The 18,829-nt window shown below is 41.0% G+C and overlaps 2 protein-coding genes across 8 annotated transcripts; one reads left to right on the forward strand and one right to left on the reverse strand.

The window, feature by feature from the left end:
• Positions 1–98: 98 nt before the first annotated feature.
• On the reverse strand, positions 99–13,513 carry sclt1 (sodium channel and clathrin linker 1). The gene is made up of 22 exons (XM_084382503.1): positions 13,443–13,513; positions 12,967–13,015; positions 11,592–11,659; positions 11,337–11,389; positions 11,131–11,203; positions 10,712–10,767; positions 10,272–10,407; positions 9,530–9,652; positions 9,245–9,310; positions 8,498–8,568; positions 6,991–7,081; positions 6,674–6,765; positions 6,167–6,344; positions 5,895–5,993; positions 4,580–4,651; positions 4,384–4,458; positions 4,098–4,240; positions 3,734–3,926; positions 2,057–2,253; positions 1,303–1,381; positions 535–630; positions 99–381 (listed from the first exon to the last, which is right to left on the reverse strand). Exons 2-22 carry the CDS (start codon positions 12,998–13,000, stop codon positions 322–324), a joined length of 2,055 nt encoding a protein of 684 aa, XP_084238629.1. The 5' UTR covers positions 13,001–13,015; positions 13,443–13,513; the 3' UTR covers positions 99–321.
• On the forward strand, positions 12,999–18,465 carry cUnh4orf33 (chromosome Un C4orf33 homolog). 7 transcript variants are annotated; one of them, XM_084382520.1, is made up of 8 exons: positions 13,559–13,714; positions 13,849–13,892; positions 13,998–14,143; positions 14,223–14,416; positions 15,950–16,010; positions 16,107–16,158; positions 16,249–16,448; positions 17,597–18,465. In XM_084382520.1, exons 3-8 carry the CDS (start codon positions 14,079–14,081, stop codon positions 17,691–17,693), a joined length of 669 nt encoding a protein of 222 aa, XP_084238646.1. In that variant the 5' UTR covers positions 13,559–13,714; positions 13,849–13,892; positions 13,998–14,078; the 3' UTR covers positions 17,694–18,465. The 7 variants fall into 7 exon arrangements, with proteins under 7 accessions (XP_084238650.1, XP_084238646.1, XP_084238647.1 ...); XM_084382521.1 differs by having other exon boundaries at positions 14,020–14,143; XM_084382519.1 differs by having other exon boundaries at positions 13,559–13,892.
• Positions 18,466–18,829: the final 364 nt, after the last annotated feature.

An 18,829-nucleotide genomic window follows, 5' to 3' on the forward strand; every position in this document is an offset into this window, starting at 1 on the left:
AAACACACATTCAAGACCCAAAACCTTGGATTCCAAATACATTTCTATAGAAAATATAACCTATTGTTATACATATACACAGAATAAAGACCGGGAAGTCACTTGAAGATGTTTATTTTGTAGTAATATAACAAAGTTTATGTATAATTCTGCACAAAATATCTCATTCAATCCTTATAAATACAATTCAACAGAAAACATTTGGTACATGTTTTTCAATGAATCACCAAAGCACTGACATTGTTATTATCAATATTTTGGCCCAGAGTGACATGTTTGTCACACACATGCTACATTATTTTTCCTACAGCACAGTGACAGTTATGCAGTCGCTTGATCAACCAAGGCTGTTTTCCTTCGCTGTGATGTCAACATAGTCAGCTGTAAGCAAAGACAAGAAAAAACAGAGCACAAACAGATAAATAAAAGTATTCAAGTATTCATTCGCATCCCTATTATTTCACTGTATTCAAGATATATCACTCACACCACGTGGAGGTCACCACACAGAACACATAATGCAATCACGCATACCTGTTGCGTGGCAGTGGTTGCCCTTTGTTCAGCTTGTGTCAGTCGTCTCTGGAGACGACTCGTCTTCTCTTGATACTCTGCTAGCTGCCTCTCGTACTGCACAAACACACATAAACATGTCAATTTGTTACATGGAGTCAAAAAAGAAAAGTCACCTCGATGTGGGCAATTATCACTATGCTTTACCACGTACATACTTTTTTCTGACTGTTACGAGACGTGGGCTCTGCACATATAAGTATGTCCTTTGCGACAGAACAAACACAGCTCGTTTCATTTCATTCCACATTCTTCTAACCTAAAACTGCGCCCATTATTCGCATCACTATTATTTCACTGTTTAGGCAGCTAAATTATGCTTATCTCACATTTATGCTGTAAATGTAAGCCAAGCATATTCTGTTGAAGTCGACAGGATGGACTGCATTAAGTTATACTTTTCCCAGCTGTCTTTGTCACGCTGCTTGTTGCTGATGTTGCAGGTATCTCTTCAAATGCCTCCTGCTTCTTGTCTTTTTGTAGCTGCTTGTCTGGTCATACTGGTACAAAGGAGGCTTGACATTTGCAGAGGCTAACAGCAGCTGATCAGGCCTGAACAGCAAAGGGCAGCTCTTTCACTCAGGTAGAAAACAGCGTCTTACAGTGCAAGACAAACATCTCCAGAATTGTTTAAGAATTGCTCTGTGTCATATCCCTTTAACTCTTTTGTACTGGAAATCAAGCTGCAGGGTTGTGTGTGTGCTTGTGTGTGTGTGTGTTCGTGCAAACCTCTGCAACAGTATTATGGTCAGTTTCAAGCCGCATCTCCAGCTCGTGTGAACGCTGCTTCTGCCGATTCAGCTCTGCTCTGAAACAGACATAAAAATAAAGAACTAAAGCATTCCTCATACAGACAAAAACATTTAGAAAGCCCCATCTTCAAGTGCTTCGTGTTCAATATTTCCAACACATCTCAGCGTAGCACAGCTGTCGCTGAGGGCAAAACAACTTAAAGTGGCAAGTCAATTTTTATCTCAAATGTTAGTGAAATCTTTGGTGCTGCACTTTTGCTGTTGCTCCATCTTAAATCCAGTGTTTGTGATAAAACTGATGCAATAAAAACATCAGTCCTTGGGCAGTATCAGATGTATCACATGGAGGAGTTTATTTTATTTCATAAAAACGCTGTTTGTATTGGACTTAAGAGAATGGTATTAAATATTAATTGATGTATCTCATCTTATTTTAAAGTGGATCACACTGGGATCAGAACAGTGTTGTTTTAGCAGTCTGTCAGTTACAGAAAGTGTTTGCTCAGTCTGCTTGCTCTTCTGAGCACCACATTACTTCACATTTATCTACACAAGGAAAATACCCAGTAAAGTCACAGTGGCAGATGTTGTTAAAGTAGGCAGATTTTATATTTATGTCTCCTATCATTTTTTAAAATGGCAAACTTTTGATCCCGAGGCACATTTCTCGGAGCATATTTCCTTTTTTCCTTTCTTCAGTAATTTTTAAATCTACCTCAGCCAGTTCTTACTTTATGCCTGTGATCTTAGTCTCGAAGGACTGAATCAGATTCTTGGCCTCTTCTTTCCAGCGCTGGGTTCTTTTCTGCTGCGCTGTAACGAGGCTCGTCATTTCAGCACTGGAGCTCCTCATGCATTCCTCCAGCTCCAGCACCTGTGCGTTCAGTCCCTGCTCCTTCAGGCTGTACTCCTGCTCCATCTGTGACACCTGGGGGGGTGGAGGTAGCGGAGGGAGGGGTTGGGTACATGAGGTCACCTGCTGGTCTCACATTAATTTCAATAGATGAAGATTTCCATGCCCTATCTTGTCAAAACTCACTAAAATTTTTATAATTTTATCACTTTACAGAAAGCAAGATAAGCATGTCTTTTAATCTCCATCTTTGTTTTTTACTTCTGCCAACTATCCCATCACCTTCTATACAAGTTTATAAATACTCTCTCAGTGAAAGCTTTCCAAGTGTTAAACAAGTGGTTGTTTGGCAAACACTTCAGATCAGCGGGCTAAGTAAATTTGTTTTTTTCTGTCCCCAATGCTTTCATGTTTTCTCCCACGCTTCATAAGGAGGCACTCCACAGATTTTACACATGAAGGTTAATTTACTCATCGTGAGCACTACAACTGAGCCAGGGGGGAAAAAACTGTAGCACAATGTCACCTGTGGCTTTAAAAGTGAGCTTTCCGGGTCCTGCACACACGTTCATGTGTATTTCTTAAAACATAGCTTTTCCAATGCACATTCAATTCTACATTTGGAGAAAACCTTCAAGGGGGAAAATATTGGAGTACACTGGAGTATTTGAGTTTGTACATTGATGGAATTGGTGTTGTCTTTATTTAGACAGACACAAACAGACTGTACAGTACAATACAGTAATGGGAAAGAGATACAAAAGTAGCTGCTGTTAATGTTTTAATAAAATACAGCATTATCCAGCAGGATTCTGCCTTGGTACCAGCCCTAGTACCTGTAGCATATAACAGAAACTACAAGTAAAAGACAGGACATAAAGACAAAGTTAAAGCAAAAATCGCTCATAGTATTTTCTGCAACTAAGCAACCAACCACAGAGTATACAATCTCCTTCCTGTTTACACCAGCTACTGTGGTGAAGAAATGTTCATCAGAGGAGAAAGATCTTCACTGGCTGACTGAAGCCCGGTGGCTGCAGTGATGCCCTGACTTTTCCTCTAGCACCATCATGAGGTTGCCATTTGTGGTCTCTACATATCTTGGATGAATTTCCATGAACTTTGGTGCACACACTGATGTTCCGCCCAGGGTGATTTGTTACGACTTTGGTGATCCTGACTTTTGTTCTCGTCAAAATTTTAATTTGTCCTGTGGATTATGATCAAATATCTGCAAACCTAATGACGTTTCAATCAGCTCAGCTGTTTTAGTGCTAATTAGCAAATGTAAGCATGCAAAGACACTAAACTGACTTTATGGTTTCTCAATAGTCCCCCAACATTATGAAAGAACTATACTTAATTGCTTTCTTCTACTCCCCTTCTGCCGTCTTCCCTTTCTTCCATCCTACCTGTTCATCACTCTAATGGGCCTGCACTCTGGCCTTAAATACTTTAACTTCCTGCCCTACAGAGTCACGTGCCTTCTCTGGCAGTTCTTATAGAGAGCACCTATTCCTTAATTTCCTTCCTTTTCTGTTGATCATTCAGTTACCTGTTGTTTGGCATTCTTCTGGGCCAGCAGTGTAGCTTTGCGCAGCTCATCCATCTCCCTGCGGAGCTGCAGGTTCTCCTGCTGCAGCTGGAGCCGCTCGTCACTGACGCTGACACAGTCGTCCCGGGCTGAAGCCAGAGAGCTCTGCAGCCGCCGCACTTCCTCCTGGCACCGTGACAGCTCCTCGCTGTAGCTATACATGAAAAGGAAGGGGTAAGAGAGTCGAAGAACAGGACAAATTGTTATTTTTATACAACCATGATTTATTGGCAGTAAATGAACATGATGGGAGAAGGAATGGAATAAAAGTGGAGAGCTCAATTTCCTGCCCAAGAGTAAACCTACAATGCTAAATTACACTTACTCCATCTCCATCTTTTTTAGTTTGTTCTGGGTGCTTTGCAAAGTGAGGCTCATGTCGTCCTTCATCCTCTCTGCATCCAGACACCTCTGGTGAAGAGCATCAATCTTCCTAAACTCTGGCTCTGCCCTGCCCTCCTTATACACCTCAAACAAAAACACCACAGGCAGCATTGAAACAATCATTGCCTGAGCTCATTTATACAACCATGTAATCAAACACTATCAGAACTCTGGAGCTAGCTTTAGCAGCTTCTTTCTTGCAGTTTCACTGATCCTTTCACAGATACCTTCTCCAGCTCCTCCTCTACAGCTTTTCTCTCCCGCCGAGACCTTTCAATCTGAGACTCTTTATCTGCACACTCCTGGAGAGAGCCGACAGGAGAGAACAGCGTCAGAAAGACAGAAAACATACAAGTAGACAGACTGAAAAAAGAAAGGATTTAGTGTAAAGTGTTTTTTTTCCTTAATGGGCCAGGTTCTTACCAGCTGCAGTGCAGACAGCTCTTCGGCCATGCGGTGGATTTGAACGTTGCACTGCTTGCGCACATTATCCACCTGTGGGAAAATGAAGTCACACAGTTAAAAAATGGGCAATGACTACTGGGATCTGGGTAGTACAGTAATGACATTAATTATTTTAAGGCCTTTGAAAGTACCCTGCTTGTCCAGGAGTTTTTGACCACTAGTAGTGCTATGGTGCAGTGTTGTTAAGAGTGGGCCTCATTTTGTTTGTTCTCATACACCCGCGTTTCCATCCTCATAAAAAAATTGTAGAGCCGATTTTTGGAAGAATATCAAACCTTCACCATTAGCATAGATGTTTGCTGAGCTGGCGCTCAGCGTTTGTTTTGCTTTGAAGCTCCAGAAATATTTTGGGGACTATGAAACTTTACCCGACTTTTCATCATTATGGGGGGTGAGGAGATAATGACTAAATTTTCATTTTTGGGAGAACGTATCCTTTAAGTCCTGAGGTAAGTCTGAGGTCTGATTGCCAATGCAAGCAGTTTTGGGATTAATTCTTCATTACACATACTTATCTCAACACTGAATGGCTTTAAGTAAAGATGAGAGAGAGCGAGAGAGACAGAGAGAGAGAAGGAGACAGAGAGAGAGAAGATTAGGTTGAAAAAACTGCTTCAATTTGGCTGCAGTGTTTAACCTACACCTCTGACATCCAAGAGAAAATTACCTGGAAGGGAAAAAAGTCAAAGGCAGAGGCCCATAATTTACAGAAAGTCTAACAAATCAACAGTTACTCTGTAAAATACCATCATTTGTTGAAGGCCAGCCAGAGACTAAGATGACAGCCAGCAGTGCGGTCATACTTAGCGTCATTAACGGGATTAAACAGTTGAAGGACTTGATGAAGACGACCCATTAATTGAGCATTAATCACCATGTGCCCGGCTGAGGTTAGGCGGGGGAAAGAGCAGTGCTTTGCTTTTGGCTAAGTACATCAGTAAAGTTGGAGGTTGCCCTGCCGTGTAAGGCTAATTATAAACCTAGAAATTCTGTGGTTTCCTTAGTTTTTTTTACAGATACTAATTTCTTTGAGAATTTAAGTATGCAGAGCTGGCACCAATTATCTGGACAGCATCCAGTGCTTTAAGTAATGGTGTGATACATTCAGTAACTTAAAAGCAGATTTTAGTCACACACGGAGCAAATTACATGGAGGGCATTTAGTAGAATAAGCTGTGATGCTAAGATATTTTGTAGATATTTTGTAGAGTTTCAGTGCTGTACCAATTTCTGCAGAAACTGCCCAGCAGTTCCTGCTCAGTGAGCCATTCACCTCTCTTCTTGTGCGGACTGCGGCATCCTGGATTAACTGTTTGATGGCCTCCTTTGTCTTCTCCAGCTCTTCTGCCTTCTGTTTCTCTCTTAACAGGGCCTGAAGGGAGAGGGTACGGACAGACATGCATTTCAGTGGGCAGAGGGATGAAGGGACACTTGTCAGGAGGATAGTGCAGCTCAACAGATTGAGGAGAAAGCTCCGCCAGTGAGAAGAAAAAAAAATAAAAAACTGGGGGGGACGGGACAGAGAATAAAGGAAGAAAGGGTCACCTGATCTTTCTGCAGTGCAGCCTCCTCGGCCACCTGAACACTCTCTCTCACTTTAGCCAGGGCCTCGTACTTCTCCTCTTCTAGAGTGGTGCAACGCGACTGGAGTTCCCCCACTTTTCTCTCCCACACAGTTTGCTCTCTACGAACTGCCTCTGCCTCCTGAGATGCAGCTTTTAGTCTGGCAAAGGAGAAAAAAAGAGTGAGTACCAGGAGGGGGAAAGACGGGGAACTGCTGCTTGGCTCTCTGTAATTCTGATGTATAATTCCATGACTTCCCAAAAGAGTCAAACATCCCACTGCTCCAAGACGCTCAACTACTGTTCTGTCTGAATATTGGTTAATGTTGCTGGGCTACTTATTTAATCATTTTGAAAATCAGAATGTGATATCAGAATGTGATCATGTCTAGAGACCCATTTTTAAAACATGGTAAAAGTTCCACGATGCTGCATACATCTCTCAAATGACTGAAATGTTAAAAGAGTGAAAAGGTGAAGGAGTGTTCACCTCGTCTCTAGCTGGCTCAAGGCCGCCTGAAGCTGTTGGAGCCGTCTGTCTGCTGCGTCCTCTCGGCCCTGAGCCTCTGCCACATCATCCTCCTTAACACACAAACACACACTGCTTTCAATCTTAATTAATTGGCTTTGGCTCATTTGATTGCTAAAGAGTCCAAAACAATGACAAATAATGACAAAATGAGACTACTACAGCCAAACAGACATAAAACACAAGTTCTCTACTGCCTTCCCCACTCACAGTAGATGGAAAACCGTTTTTCTTCTGCAATATAATTTTATTTTGATGCCTTTTTTATCTTCTCTCACCCGTCTCTGCATTTGGTCCTGGACATTCTGCAGCAGTTTGGTCATCTCATCTACTTTGGCTGTGGCCATCCTCAACTCCGCCTTGGCCTGCCTACAGCAGTAAGACAGAGAAAACAATAGTGAGAGTACATACTGTAACAACACAGAGACATAGAGACATGACTGATCTTTAATTATGAGATTAAAAGAGCACTATGTAGTTTTGGAGAAACAATACACAGAATGTGATACTTAAAAAATGAATGAGGTAATAGTACAAACTCAGAAATATTTCTTTTTTCCATTACTGAATAAACGAGCTGCTCTCAGGGTCAAAAAAGTATGAAATTGTGTTGTCCTTGAAGGTAAGTTTGTTTATTCATTATTAAGTCAAGAAAACAGAGTTTGTTTATTTAGGCATTAAAAAAAAAATCAGTAAATGAAGATCTTTCTCTTCTGATTAAAATGTCTTCCCCTAAACGACATAGTGCACTTAAAAGACAATAATTTGACAGTTTTGGTAATACAATTATTCACTTTCTTGCAGTGTTAGACGAGAACATTGGTATCACTTTGATCTTCATACAGTAAATATGAAGCTAGCACTAGATGCTGGCTAGCTCAGCGTAGCATAAAGACTATAAAACAGGCAGCGGCAGCTACCCTGGCTTTGTCAAAAAGACCAAAATCCATCTACCAGCACACCTAAAGATCACTTCTACACTTCAGTTAACTTGTGAGTTTTGGGTGTTCACACATGGATTTTGTTACTGTTATAAAGAGCCAGGCTAGCCGTTTTTAGCCGCTGTAGATACTGTACAGACAGGAGAGTGGTATTGATCTTCTCATTCTCAACCTCCACTAACTCTCAGCAAGACACAGAATTAACATTATTTCCCCAAATGTGGAACTATTCCTCCAACTTGGATGCAAAAGTTAGATTAAAGGAAGACGCTTAACCACAATTTATGTTTATCACAAATGTATTTTAGACACACATTCCACTTTTCAACATGGGATTGAACTTGGTCACAATAAACTAATTGTGCATCCTGCATCTACATTTTATGTGATGCGATGACCCGTGTGTCATAAGCCCCATTCACACTGCCCTTTCAGTGCGGAAATCATGCGCCGATACTCCACATCACCATCTGTGTCAAAGTTACAGATGCGAAGAGTTCTGCTGCGGCTCTGATCCGCCTCCAGACGTAGTATCAGAGCCGCAGCAGAGGCGAGACGGCGTCTATGTGAATGGAAAAGCCGGAGGCGTTGAACAGGGGTGTGTTGGTCTGATGGCGTTCACAGTCTGACAGCTAAACAGATCCTTTACTTATCAAATAAAAGAGAAATGACCGACAAAGCAACATTACATGACCAAACAACATGTGGTAACATAACATGTATACATAGAAAAGCCTCTGTCGTCCTGTCTCTGTGTGAACAGGGCTATAGTAGGGTTCAGAGCAAGTTTACAGAGCAAGACCTCTGACAGCAGCCATTGTGTATCTCCAAGGTATTTAGTCACCTGAGCTGGCAGTGTAGCTCCTCCATCTCCGTGCTCTGCTCCGTCATCGTCTTCAGGAACTGCTGGTTCGTCTGTGTGTGGCAAGAGAGACAAGACTTCCATTTGTGTGGCATGACTCCAAACACACACACCGCAAACTTGACCCAGAAATCAACTTTTCTCTCAAAACTTTTGTGTCCTTTTAGAACAAATTTGTGAGCCCCTGTCAGTCACTCATGGCTACAAAGACCATCGTCTCACTTACAGTGAATGAAAAAGGCTGTTTGTATTATAAGTCAGAGAGGGGAAAGCCCAAGGCTTGCCCTCTCATTAAAAATGCATCAGATGGATATAGTATTACTCTCTCCTCACACAATGTAGTGTGTTCCAAGTAAACACTAGGCGCGCATGTGTATGTTTGAGTGCATGGGTTTGTATGCGAATAAATAAACGCACAATACGCTGAACGCCTTAATCTCAAAGTGAGGTAGAGCCTTAGTCAGATTACTGTCCAAATGGAGTCTAAACTGACTGGGTGTTCTGAAAAAGGAAATGCTAAGGTAGTAAGAGGATTACCAAGCGAGCTGACACACTATAATACAACCCCCGCAGTTGTGGCTGACTACCAGAGTGATTTAGAAACCGATTCACTTAGTTACAAGATTAATTATTAGAGCAGGGTTAATTCCGGAGAATTGCACAGCATTTCGATCCCATGGCTAATTAGGAGGCAATAATTTAACGCGCTTTTAATTAAGCGTCACTTACCGATTCCAGTTTCTGATTGGCCACTTGGAGTTTGTGTGTGTGCTGCTGGAACTGAACAAGCTGATCCTGTGATTGGAGAAAAAAAAAGAAAAGAGAGGCATTCAATAAAACGTTAACTGCTTGTAATTACCTCACGCTTATAATAAGCATTAACTGAGGCCAAAATGCTCTAATTGACCTCAGTTCCATCATGCTGGCTCCATCTTGTGGTGAGGGGCTGATGTGCTATTAATGGGCTAAAAACCTACTGACTCTGCATATTAATGTGGGAATACTGAAGTGAACCTTGAGCTGCTGTCTCTGTGCATTGTGGATCTGTCCATCAGAGATGGTCTTCTGGTAGGCCTGCTGGAGGCGGTCCAGCTCCTGGGCTGCTGTCTGCCACAGCTCCATGGCCTGCGCCCGCTCCTAAACAAATACACATTATAATATACACATGCGTTCATGCAAATTACAATGTATTTATTACCTGCTGAGACAGTGGCTTTTTTACTTTGTGAGTCTGTGGTGTGTGTATCATTATGGCAAAATGTGGTCCTGGAGACACCTACTGTAGCAAGAACTACAGTGCAACAGAGAAGCAGTTTTTACCAGGTGATTACAGTTGTGTCTCTGTCTGTGGACAGATTTAGTCAGCACGACAGCGTCACGATTGTGTAAGATGCAGTCACAAAGCTTTACAGGTTTGTAGTTGAGATCAAATTGAAAGCAGAGTTCAAATATGTGTTACTGGGTAGTCATGGGTCAGACCTTGAACATGCCTGACCTAGTATAGAACAGCCACGAGCTGTGAGGACAGCAGCTGCAATCCCAAATGGTCTTATGTGCATCACCACAGAATTCAAAAATCAAGAAGGTTTTGTTCAGTTGATTGAAAGATCATCTTACTCCCAAGAAAACAGCAAACAAGTGCAATTCCCACTGGAAAATTCCTTTAGTTTAGAGAATATAAGGTCACAGAACAACACATTATATGTATAGCGTAAACATTTAATTGTAAATGTGGACTTATAGACATTATGCAGACCTGTTCAGACAGCTGGACCTGTTCTTGGAGGTTTTTGGTGAATGCTTCCTCCTCCACTGTGCTGCCCTCCCCTCCTGAAGCCACGGGCAGGGCATGAAGCTGCTTCTCAACAGACTCCCTCAGCTCTGCATGCAGCCTGGGAAAGGCGGGGGTTGATATTGAAGGGGTCATTTATGAAAATGATAAAATTGCAGATGGTTATTGATTTAAAATGAAATACCACAAGCTTAATTACAGTGAAGAAAGCACACTTAATTCACTGTAGACTAAAAGTTCAAGAGGCCTCTATAATGAAAACTTAAAATAACATTACTTCTCTACTACTACCTACTACTACTACTCACGTTATATTTGGTAAAACATGCAGCTGTAATGTAAGTCTCTCAATGTACAATCAATCAATCAATCAATTTGACATGACACTGGCGGATTTTTCCTACCTTTCGTTCTCCTTGACAACCCTCTCCAACTTCACTTTGACGTCTGTCATCTGCGCCTGTTGATTTAACAAGCAGATCAAAACTGTGTGTTATTAATTAGTCACGACATCAGACTGCAATAAAATCTAAGTCCGGACTTGTACATTCAAAAAGAAACCCGACTAAAAAATGCTAAAAGATCAGTATCCTTTGAAGAAAGTCATCAACAATATGATACTCATCAAAAGAAACCCAGATCAAGAGATCTCTCCGCTCTAAGCCTCACTTTGGCATATTTCAAGAGCTTAAATTTATACATCCCATTACTTAACTTTATATCTACAGTACATCTAATATTCTACCATAGATGAAGTCAAGATATTTGATACTTTTTGGGATATTTCATTTCACTGTACAAACCGAATTCATATCTTTTTCACCTGGTATCTCTGCAGCTGCTCAGTCATTTCATCCATATGCCGATCATACTCTGATATCAGAGGAGCCATTATACTGTAACACAGATGAACAATGATGTTACTTAGAATGTAAAAATATTGACTCTCAGTGTACACGAATCAGCAGAAGTTTGTTTATCCTTTACTGTGTCGACTGTCATACAAGAGAGAATTTCATTGCACCTGACCTTCTGTCAGAGATCCACGGTGCAGGAGACTCCGCCCGTCTTGCCTCTTCAACCTGATGAAAATAAGAGATACAGCGGTGAGAGTTGGCATTATGGGGTGTCCAGTTATAGGTAATTTTACTCAATAGTCTTATTTAACAAAAACAATGTAAGTACGGAGTCAAATGGATAAAAAAAGGTTACTTAATAAAGATACCAAATATTGAGTTACATCTTCCACAGTTTAAACCTTTTTTTCCCCAGATGTCTTTGTACCTGAGATGATGTAGATTGACTGTGGTGCCCATACTGATACTGGCTGAGAGCCGAGTTTAACCTGTGGACTGAAAATAAACACACACATATGAAGTCAAGCACAGCACACATACTCCTGTAGCTCCACTATTCAGAGTTTGCCAGGTTTTTTGCAAATTTTCACAAATGAGGTCCTAGTTTAAAATAGTACCACCCACCAAATACTTAATGCATAAAGTATCTGGCCATTCAAGGACAGATCTAGCAATGGTTGGCTGTGTTTGTTGGCAGGTACACTGTACAGGGCAGCCATGAGTCAAGTTCTAGCAGTTTTGCTGAGAGCAGTGAAAAACTTGGGCTAGAAGTTATTTACAGTTCAGAGTTAGTCAGAGGAAGTCAGGGACACCTATATAAAAAGGCAGCAAAGATGACAGAGCTGCAAAGTCATCATGATCATGAGAGAGACCAAGATTGTTATCATCAAGTCTTTCAGAGTAGGAAATCAGTCCTTAACAACCCAAACATTTGAGTGTGACCATTTAGTCCCACTTTACGGCATTTCATCAAAAGGTTCCATATAGTTTGTGGTGGTGTTCTTGGATTTCTCACCATCATGAACAGAGCTGCACAATTAATGGAAATAACAGTGCAGTATCCACATCACAAGAAGCTACAATTTTTTGATAAAGGTAAAATATTTGATGCAATAATGATCATTCCCACCAATCATGAATCATATCACAACCGATTATCTGTCCCAGATAACAATATGACTTTTTACCATATTGCGCAACCCTTAACATGAATATCTAGGATAAGCAGTATCAGCAATTAGTCCTGGATGCATACTGTGGTGGCAAACTAGTCCAGGAACACATAAGCACCTCGACAATGGAAAGGAAGCATTTATAAAGCATTACGTCACTTCTTGTGCTGCCTGGACTGGGTACCATTTATGTGTATGTCATTAAGAGACTTTTTTAGCGTTACAGAATATATACTATTGACCCTAATTAACATTTGGCTACCCAAAATTCTCTGATTTTCAGAATATATTTACAACTGTAGGACAGTCTCCTAAAAGTCCCAGTGAGATTCTTGATGACTAATGGCTCGGATCAAATTTGGTATTCATTTGATTTATTGTAATAAAGTATAAGACATGGTTTGTAATATAATGTGTGTTTAAGTGGACATTATAACGTGATGATGGAGAAGTGATGGTCTCATGTAGCTAAGTTTGGTGCTGCCTCATTGATACCATACGATACGATCACAATGGTTCATTATAAATTTACAGCCTGGATGCAACTGCTCAGCATTTGAAGGCTGGAGCAGGTTTTGAACTGGTCAACTTGCTGTTAGTGTGTCCTCCCTGAGTGTGTCCTTAACTTACCTTGATCTCGTAAAAACTCTACTTCTGCTTCCATGATGAAGGTGCAGTCCTGATAAAAGCAAAACAGTGTGTGCTGTCACATTAAAAACGACCACAGCTCAACATTAACGGTCGTTAAAACAAAAGCAGGTATGTGACAACTAAACCACTAACTCAGTCATGTCAACTGCTTTCGAGGTAACGTCTCTCTGCGGGAGTTTAGAAAGTATCTCTCAAAATTACACATATTCAGCTAACGACCTTAGAAAGCTGCTTAAGATCAGTTAGCTAGCACATCTTGTTGCCCAGTGATGCTAGCGTTAGCTAACTCGGGCAGCTAATCAATCTCAGATGAGATTAGCGAACCTAGCTAACTAAATCTTTTAACCTGATAGACAAATGTCCAACTCGAAACATAATTGATTTAAGAGAAAGGTGACTGTATTGCTTGACACGTAATATTCGGAAATACAACAATACAAGAGCGGAGTGTTTACTTTAATCTTCGGTTCCGCCGTCAGTTTTGAAGCAAACAAACAACAACCAATGGCAATGAAGATATGCACCAAAGAAGTTGTTCCGTCTTCACAACGCGGAAGTGAAAAGGGTTCCGCTTTATGTCAGGAGGCTTCAGTCGGATATATTTTGAAGGATTTGTCAATTCAAGAAATCCAGTCTTTAAGTATCAGTTTGAATATTATATGTGACATACTTCTGGTGGAAATAGTTTGTTTTTAGCCCGACGAGCTGCTCTGGTCCGTCAGTGAGTGTAGGTATAAAAATGCTGGATAGCTGGTCGAACTGGTCATATGATCTACTAACTTACCAAAATAAGAGATTGGTTATTCTTACTTAGCAGAAAAAAATCTGCTGGAAAATCACCTCCTCTGGCTTGTTTCCCAGATTTTAAAATCAGGTCTTATCTGAAACCACAGCCTGGACACCAAGTAAGTTCAGCTGATAGGTAATAGTTCCAAGTTTCCCATATCAGGAAGTCAATTTGACTATCTTCATAAGTTATTGAGTAACAGAACTGCATTTGACATTAACAGACAGAACATGTTGTATTTTAAGACGTGGAAAGTACAGCTTGGGCACAGTTGAGAGTATTTTCACCTGTGAGTTTCGACAACATGGGGGTACCTCGAGGAATACAGTTAATGACACTTATCCACATTCTGCTATGCTGTGAATCTCTGTAAGTTTACAGTTCAGGCTAGTGCAGTCCTGTGTCTCTAACATGGCAGATTGTAATTTTGATTTCATTTTTCTTTCAGTCCTCTTACCCAAATGCAGTATTTGATCCAGAACACCTGGGATAGCAATCCAGTGGATCATGACCCCATCAGGATCGTTTTCTCTCCTGGCCAAGGAGGGCTGAAGATAGAGATGTTTGGCCCCTTCTTCAATGACCCAGCGGCTCCTCCGGGGCCCCCGAGTCAGGCCTTCCCTGGACTCTGGGATTATGAAGGTGGGTGAGCATTTAGGAGCTGAGGCGATGCTGTACGGTGCTGCATCACAGGGGTTCTCTAGACACGTAGCAAGAACATCCAGGGTTTGAATGGCAAATCCATGATGTATCTGTGAAGAGTAAAGTCGATGCAAGTGTGATACTAAAGGAGATAAAATCATTTTTTAATGGGTCGCCAAATCGCACTTTCTACATAACGTTGCTTTAACCAAAAAAACGTTATAACTTGTTTTTTGAATGCATCGCTAATTAAAGGAATAGTTCAACAATTTGGGGAACATGCATATGCGCTTTCTTGTCAAGTTAGATGGGAAAATGTATATGACTCTCATATACTGTGTGTCCATTCATTATGAAATTGAAGGCAGCAATGAGCTTTGGAGCAAACTCCACTTACACATTATTCTGTATATCATTTGTTTGTTTAACGACGAAAGTGTAAAAATGACAAGTTTGTGGTTTCCGCTGGATCCCACTGATTTTCTCTCTAACATCTGCCCTCCTCTGCCTCTAATTAGTTGCCTTTGTTGGTTGGGTAGCTTTGGTTTAGGCATAAGGAGTGAGATTGGTGGGAGCTGTGATAAGAATATCAGGGTTAGCCAGTCAGACACAGAGTAGGTCCGGTCTTCACAAGAAAAGCAGTGGGATCCACAATCGCACCCTATTTCCAGTCATTAAGCTAAGCTAAGCTAACCATCATCTCTAAGCTTCAGCTTCATATTGAACGGACAGATACAAAAGTGTTATTGATCTTCTCATCAAACTCTTACTTTTCCTCTGACTGATTTTAATCAACCAGCTACAGCCTGTAATTATTCCAGTGACACACTCCAGACTCCATTGTGCCGATTCAAACTGAACATATAAAAACTTCACAAAGGTCACATTTATGGCAGGTTGTAATAGATTGCATTGTATTGTACAGGTCTTGCTTTTATGTTGCCCAACCCTCAATAGTTGTACTGAATAAATCCTTGTAATTCCAGTCATGATTTCTCTACGATGCAATTTTAGACCACTCTAAAAGCTGAGATAAAATTATGAATGTAGTCCAATGAGGTTTGAGAGATGAGGGACTAGCTCTGTTTATGAGGCCATAATAGTAATTGCATTATCATTATTATGGTGACACAGCAATTAAACCCAGTGATGAGGTTGAGTAATAACAATCCTATCTAATTGACCTTAAGTAAGTTCGATTTCCGGTTAATGAGCCCCACATATTTGGCCTCATTAATGTTACTTATTAGAATGGAAAGCAACCCCATTATAATCTATGTAGATAATGAGCATGCGGCTAGGTTAGCGGGTGTGCTGGTCTTCATATCTCATTTCAAAGTTTATGTATTTTAAGGTATTTCACGTAATGTTGTTCAACTGTAACTTCAAATAAACGGCTTTAATTATTGAATTAATTTCTTTTCTCTCTTGAATAGGTGCTGAGGAGGTTAATAACACCCTTTTAAGCAGTTTATTAATGCAAGACAAAAGGTTTTATCTTGATTAGATGATTTGTCTTCTTCTCCTCTTCAGTTGTGGAATCCTTCTTCCTCGACAGTACTACAACAAATTACCTCGAGGTGGAGTTTTGTCCGTAAGTACAGAACTAAGCTGTTGTAACATTCATCTCTGTGAATGTATATTTTTAGACAATCTTAATACCATCATGCAAATTGTGTTTTCATTTCAGACACGGACAGCACCTGATATTATTGCTGTCAGGAGTTGGCCAAGCATTCCTGGTAGGTGGACATCAAGGGAGTTATTGAAGGGGGCAGTTAGTAGTTTGATTATTATTATTTCTTATTTTTGTCTTTGAATCTTCTCCCCAGCAACAACTCCCCATGGTGTTTAATGCCACAATCAAAGGGGACAGGTGGATGGGTGAGGCTCTCCTCCCCTGGTCGTACTTCCCTCCCAATATCAACAAGATGAACTCCTACGCCATCCATGGATCAGGAGAGAAGCGTACATATGAGGCTCTCTACCCCATCCCCAAGGAGGAGCTGGTGGAAGGCCAGAGACCCAACTTGTGAGTATGCAGACCTCTTAGAGTACAGTTGTTCGAGGTCGTGTAGGTCAACAGACCGTATAGTATCTCCATCAATTTAATAAGCTGTGACCTGTGAAAGACTCAAAGCAGCAGAAGAGGTCAAACAACCCTGACTTTAAAGGCGCAGTATGTAGGAATTTCAGTCAGAAACAGAAACAACAGTTTTGATGTTACCAGGTCTATATATTGTGTTGCAAAGTTATCTACTGAAGTTAGCATGCTAACCAGCTAACCCCAGGCAAGTCCAGCTTCAAGCCTCCTGTGCTGGCGGTGTGAACGCCAACACTTTGCTCCGAGCTCCCAGTCCCGACCACTCGATGCATGGCTGCAGATAGCGGTTACTCTTGTGATGTGCAGCGCCGTGTTTATTTTATGTATGATTGATTGATTGATTTTTATTTATTTAAGTGTCATGCACATCTTTTTGTGCCAAGCCCGCATGGGCTTACAAGACACTCATTATTTAAATACATTCAAAGATAGCTTTGGCGTGTCATTTTGGAGGAGAGCGAAAGAAAATTACCAAACAATTCAAATGTATGAATTCAATAGGTAGTTGATCTTTTGACCTTTACGTCCTTAGTCTGGGTCAAGCTCCAAAAACACTGTGTCCTACATTTCACACAATGCAACACTATGGCTTTTTTCATTGACCCTCCCCTTGCTGCTAAATATTTACATCTTTCAAAATGCACACCTCCGTATGTAACGCAGCTTTGTGTTGCAAATGTCAAGCCCCTGCCAGGATGACCCTAATGACATCATGAGGATTATTTTGATGACATCAGAGTTATTTTCTTTACTCAAGAGACTTTCCTCCAGAGTCACAGAGACCATTTTGCAAATGTGTTTCGCAGACTGTGTTGTAGTACCGGTGATGTGTAAACTGATCATTGTGTGTGAAAATGGTGGCGTGCACCTTCATTTTTTTATTTTTTGCAGCCAGAGTTGTAAATGAGAATCTGAAAAACAGGCGTAATTGACTTGAAGTCTTTACAGGCTAAACTCCAACTTGCACTTATATATATTAGCAAGCTGTTAGAAAACACCTGGCTCAGTAATTACATTTATATGTATATCAGAGAGTTTTTGCACTTCATTTATGATGTTCTCTCTCTGTCTCTTAGCCACCGCCTGGAGTATTTCAAAGATTTCCGCCTGCAAAGCATCATGGGAGAAGGTTGGGTCCAGCCAGGGTCTGATCTGTGGATAGGAAAGCCCTGAGCAGTTCAAAAATACTCTAATTTCTCTCTCTCTCTCTTTCTCTCTCTCTCTCTCTCTTGCACAGACACACACACACACACACACACACACACACACACACACACACACACCACGGCGGCAGGGCAATGGTACAAACACTCATTGACGGGGAACAAAGGGCAATCAATCTTTATTAGTTAATGATGCCAAACGATATGACAAGAAATATGTTATCAGCTTGTCAGAGCGTATTAGCCTTCACACACATCTGCACGAGCACGCAGTCACACACACATCACAAGGCGCAGGACGTCACCCTAAACGGCCTTGGCAGAGTGTGACCTGCAGCAGTTATACTGTGGATGGTGGCGAGGAATGCTCACTTTGACATTCAGCTCTGGTGTAGCCTGTGAGTTTCCCTTCAGTGAGGTGAGCCGCAGCAGGTTCTTGTGATTCTTTGCCCTGACTGTTAAGAGACACAAACAATCACACGCCACTGAAGTGAAAAATCTGGTTTTCAGAGATACAGGCCAGAGCTTTTGAATCACTGCTGTACTATAATTAGTTCCTTTGCCAACATTCCACTTCCTTTATGGACCTCTTTCAACAGCTAAATATGTTTACATATTGATTACATATTGCTGATGAAGCATGTTGTCATTTTTTTTTCTCTGTGATTGTTTGAAAAATGTCACTTTCATTGTATTTCTGATGTGTGTGATGATGTTTCAGTGTCATGTCCATTTATCAATGTAATGGTTCATCATTTCGAGAAATGAACATTTTAGCTCTATTGGTGCTGGTACGCTGATTTTCTTAGCTTTTGAGTGATCCTGGCTAGCTCCTTCCTCCTGTTTGTAATCTTTGTGCTAAGATAAGCTAACAAACTTCTGGCTCTATCTCCACAGTTAGCATGCAGACATGAGAGGTATCAATCTTTTCACGAATAAGTGAATAAACCATTTTCCCAAAGTGTAGAACTATTCTGTTAAAGGTCCTATATTCTATAAAGTGAGATTTTGTGTCTTTTTTGATTGTAAAGTGGGTGTAGATGCTGTATAAATACTGGTCACGTATCAAAACGCTTAATCCACACAAACACTGTGCCTTCAAAGGTGTTATTGAGCCACTAAATGAGGCATTCCATCCCCCCCTAA

The sequence above is a fragment of the Pagrus pagrus genome (assembly GCF_965226575.1).
Source record: "Pagrus pagrus genome assembly, chromosome: 2".
In the NCBI taxonomy this organism is placed as follows: Eukaryota; Metazoa; Chordata; class Actinopteri; order Spariformes; family Sparidae; genus Pagrus; species Pagrus pagrus.

Excerpts from the sequence above, each read along its gene's own strand:
- sclt1 (XM_084382503.1), bottom strand. The coding sequence starts at position 13,000 with ATGGAAGCAGAAGTAGAGTTTTTACGAGATCAAG. Across the intron at positions 7,082-8,497 it reads GAGCTACACTGCCAGCTCAG|GCAGGCCAAGGCGGAGTTGA; the intron begins GTGACTAAATAC and ends TTACTGCTGTAG. Across the intron at positions 2,254-3,733 it reads AGAAGAATGCCAAACAACAG|GTGTCACAGATGGAGCAGGA; the intron begins GTAACTGAATGA and ends CCACCCCCCCAG.
- cUnh4orf33 (XM_084382519.1), top strand. The coding sequence starts at position 14,079 with ATGGGGGTACCTCGAGGAATACAGTTAATGACACTTATCCACATTCTG. Across the intron at positions 14,144-14,222 it reads CTGCTATGCTGTGAATCTCT|TCCTCTTACCCAAATGCAGT; the intron begins GTAAGTTTACAG and ends TTTTTCTTTCAG. Across the intron at positions 16,159-16,248 it reads GAGTTGGCCAAGCATTCCTG|CAACAACTCCCCATGGTGTT; the intron begins GTAGGTGGACAT and ends TCTTCTCCCCAG.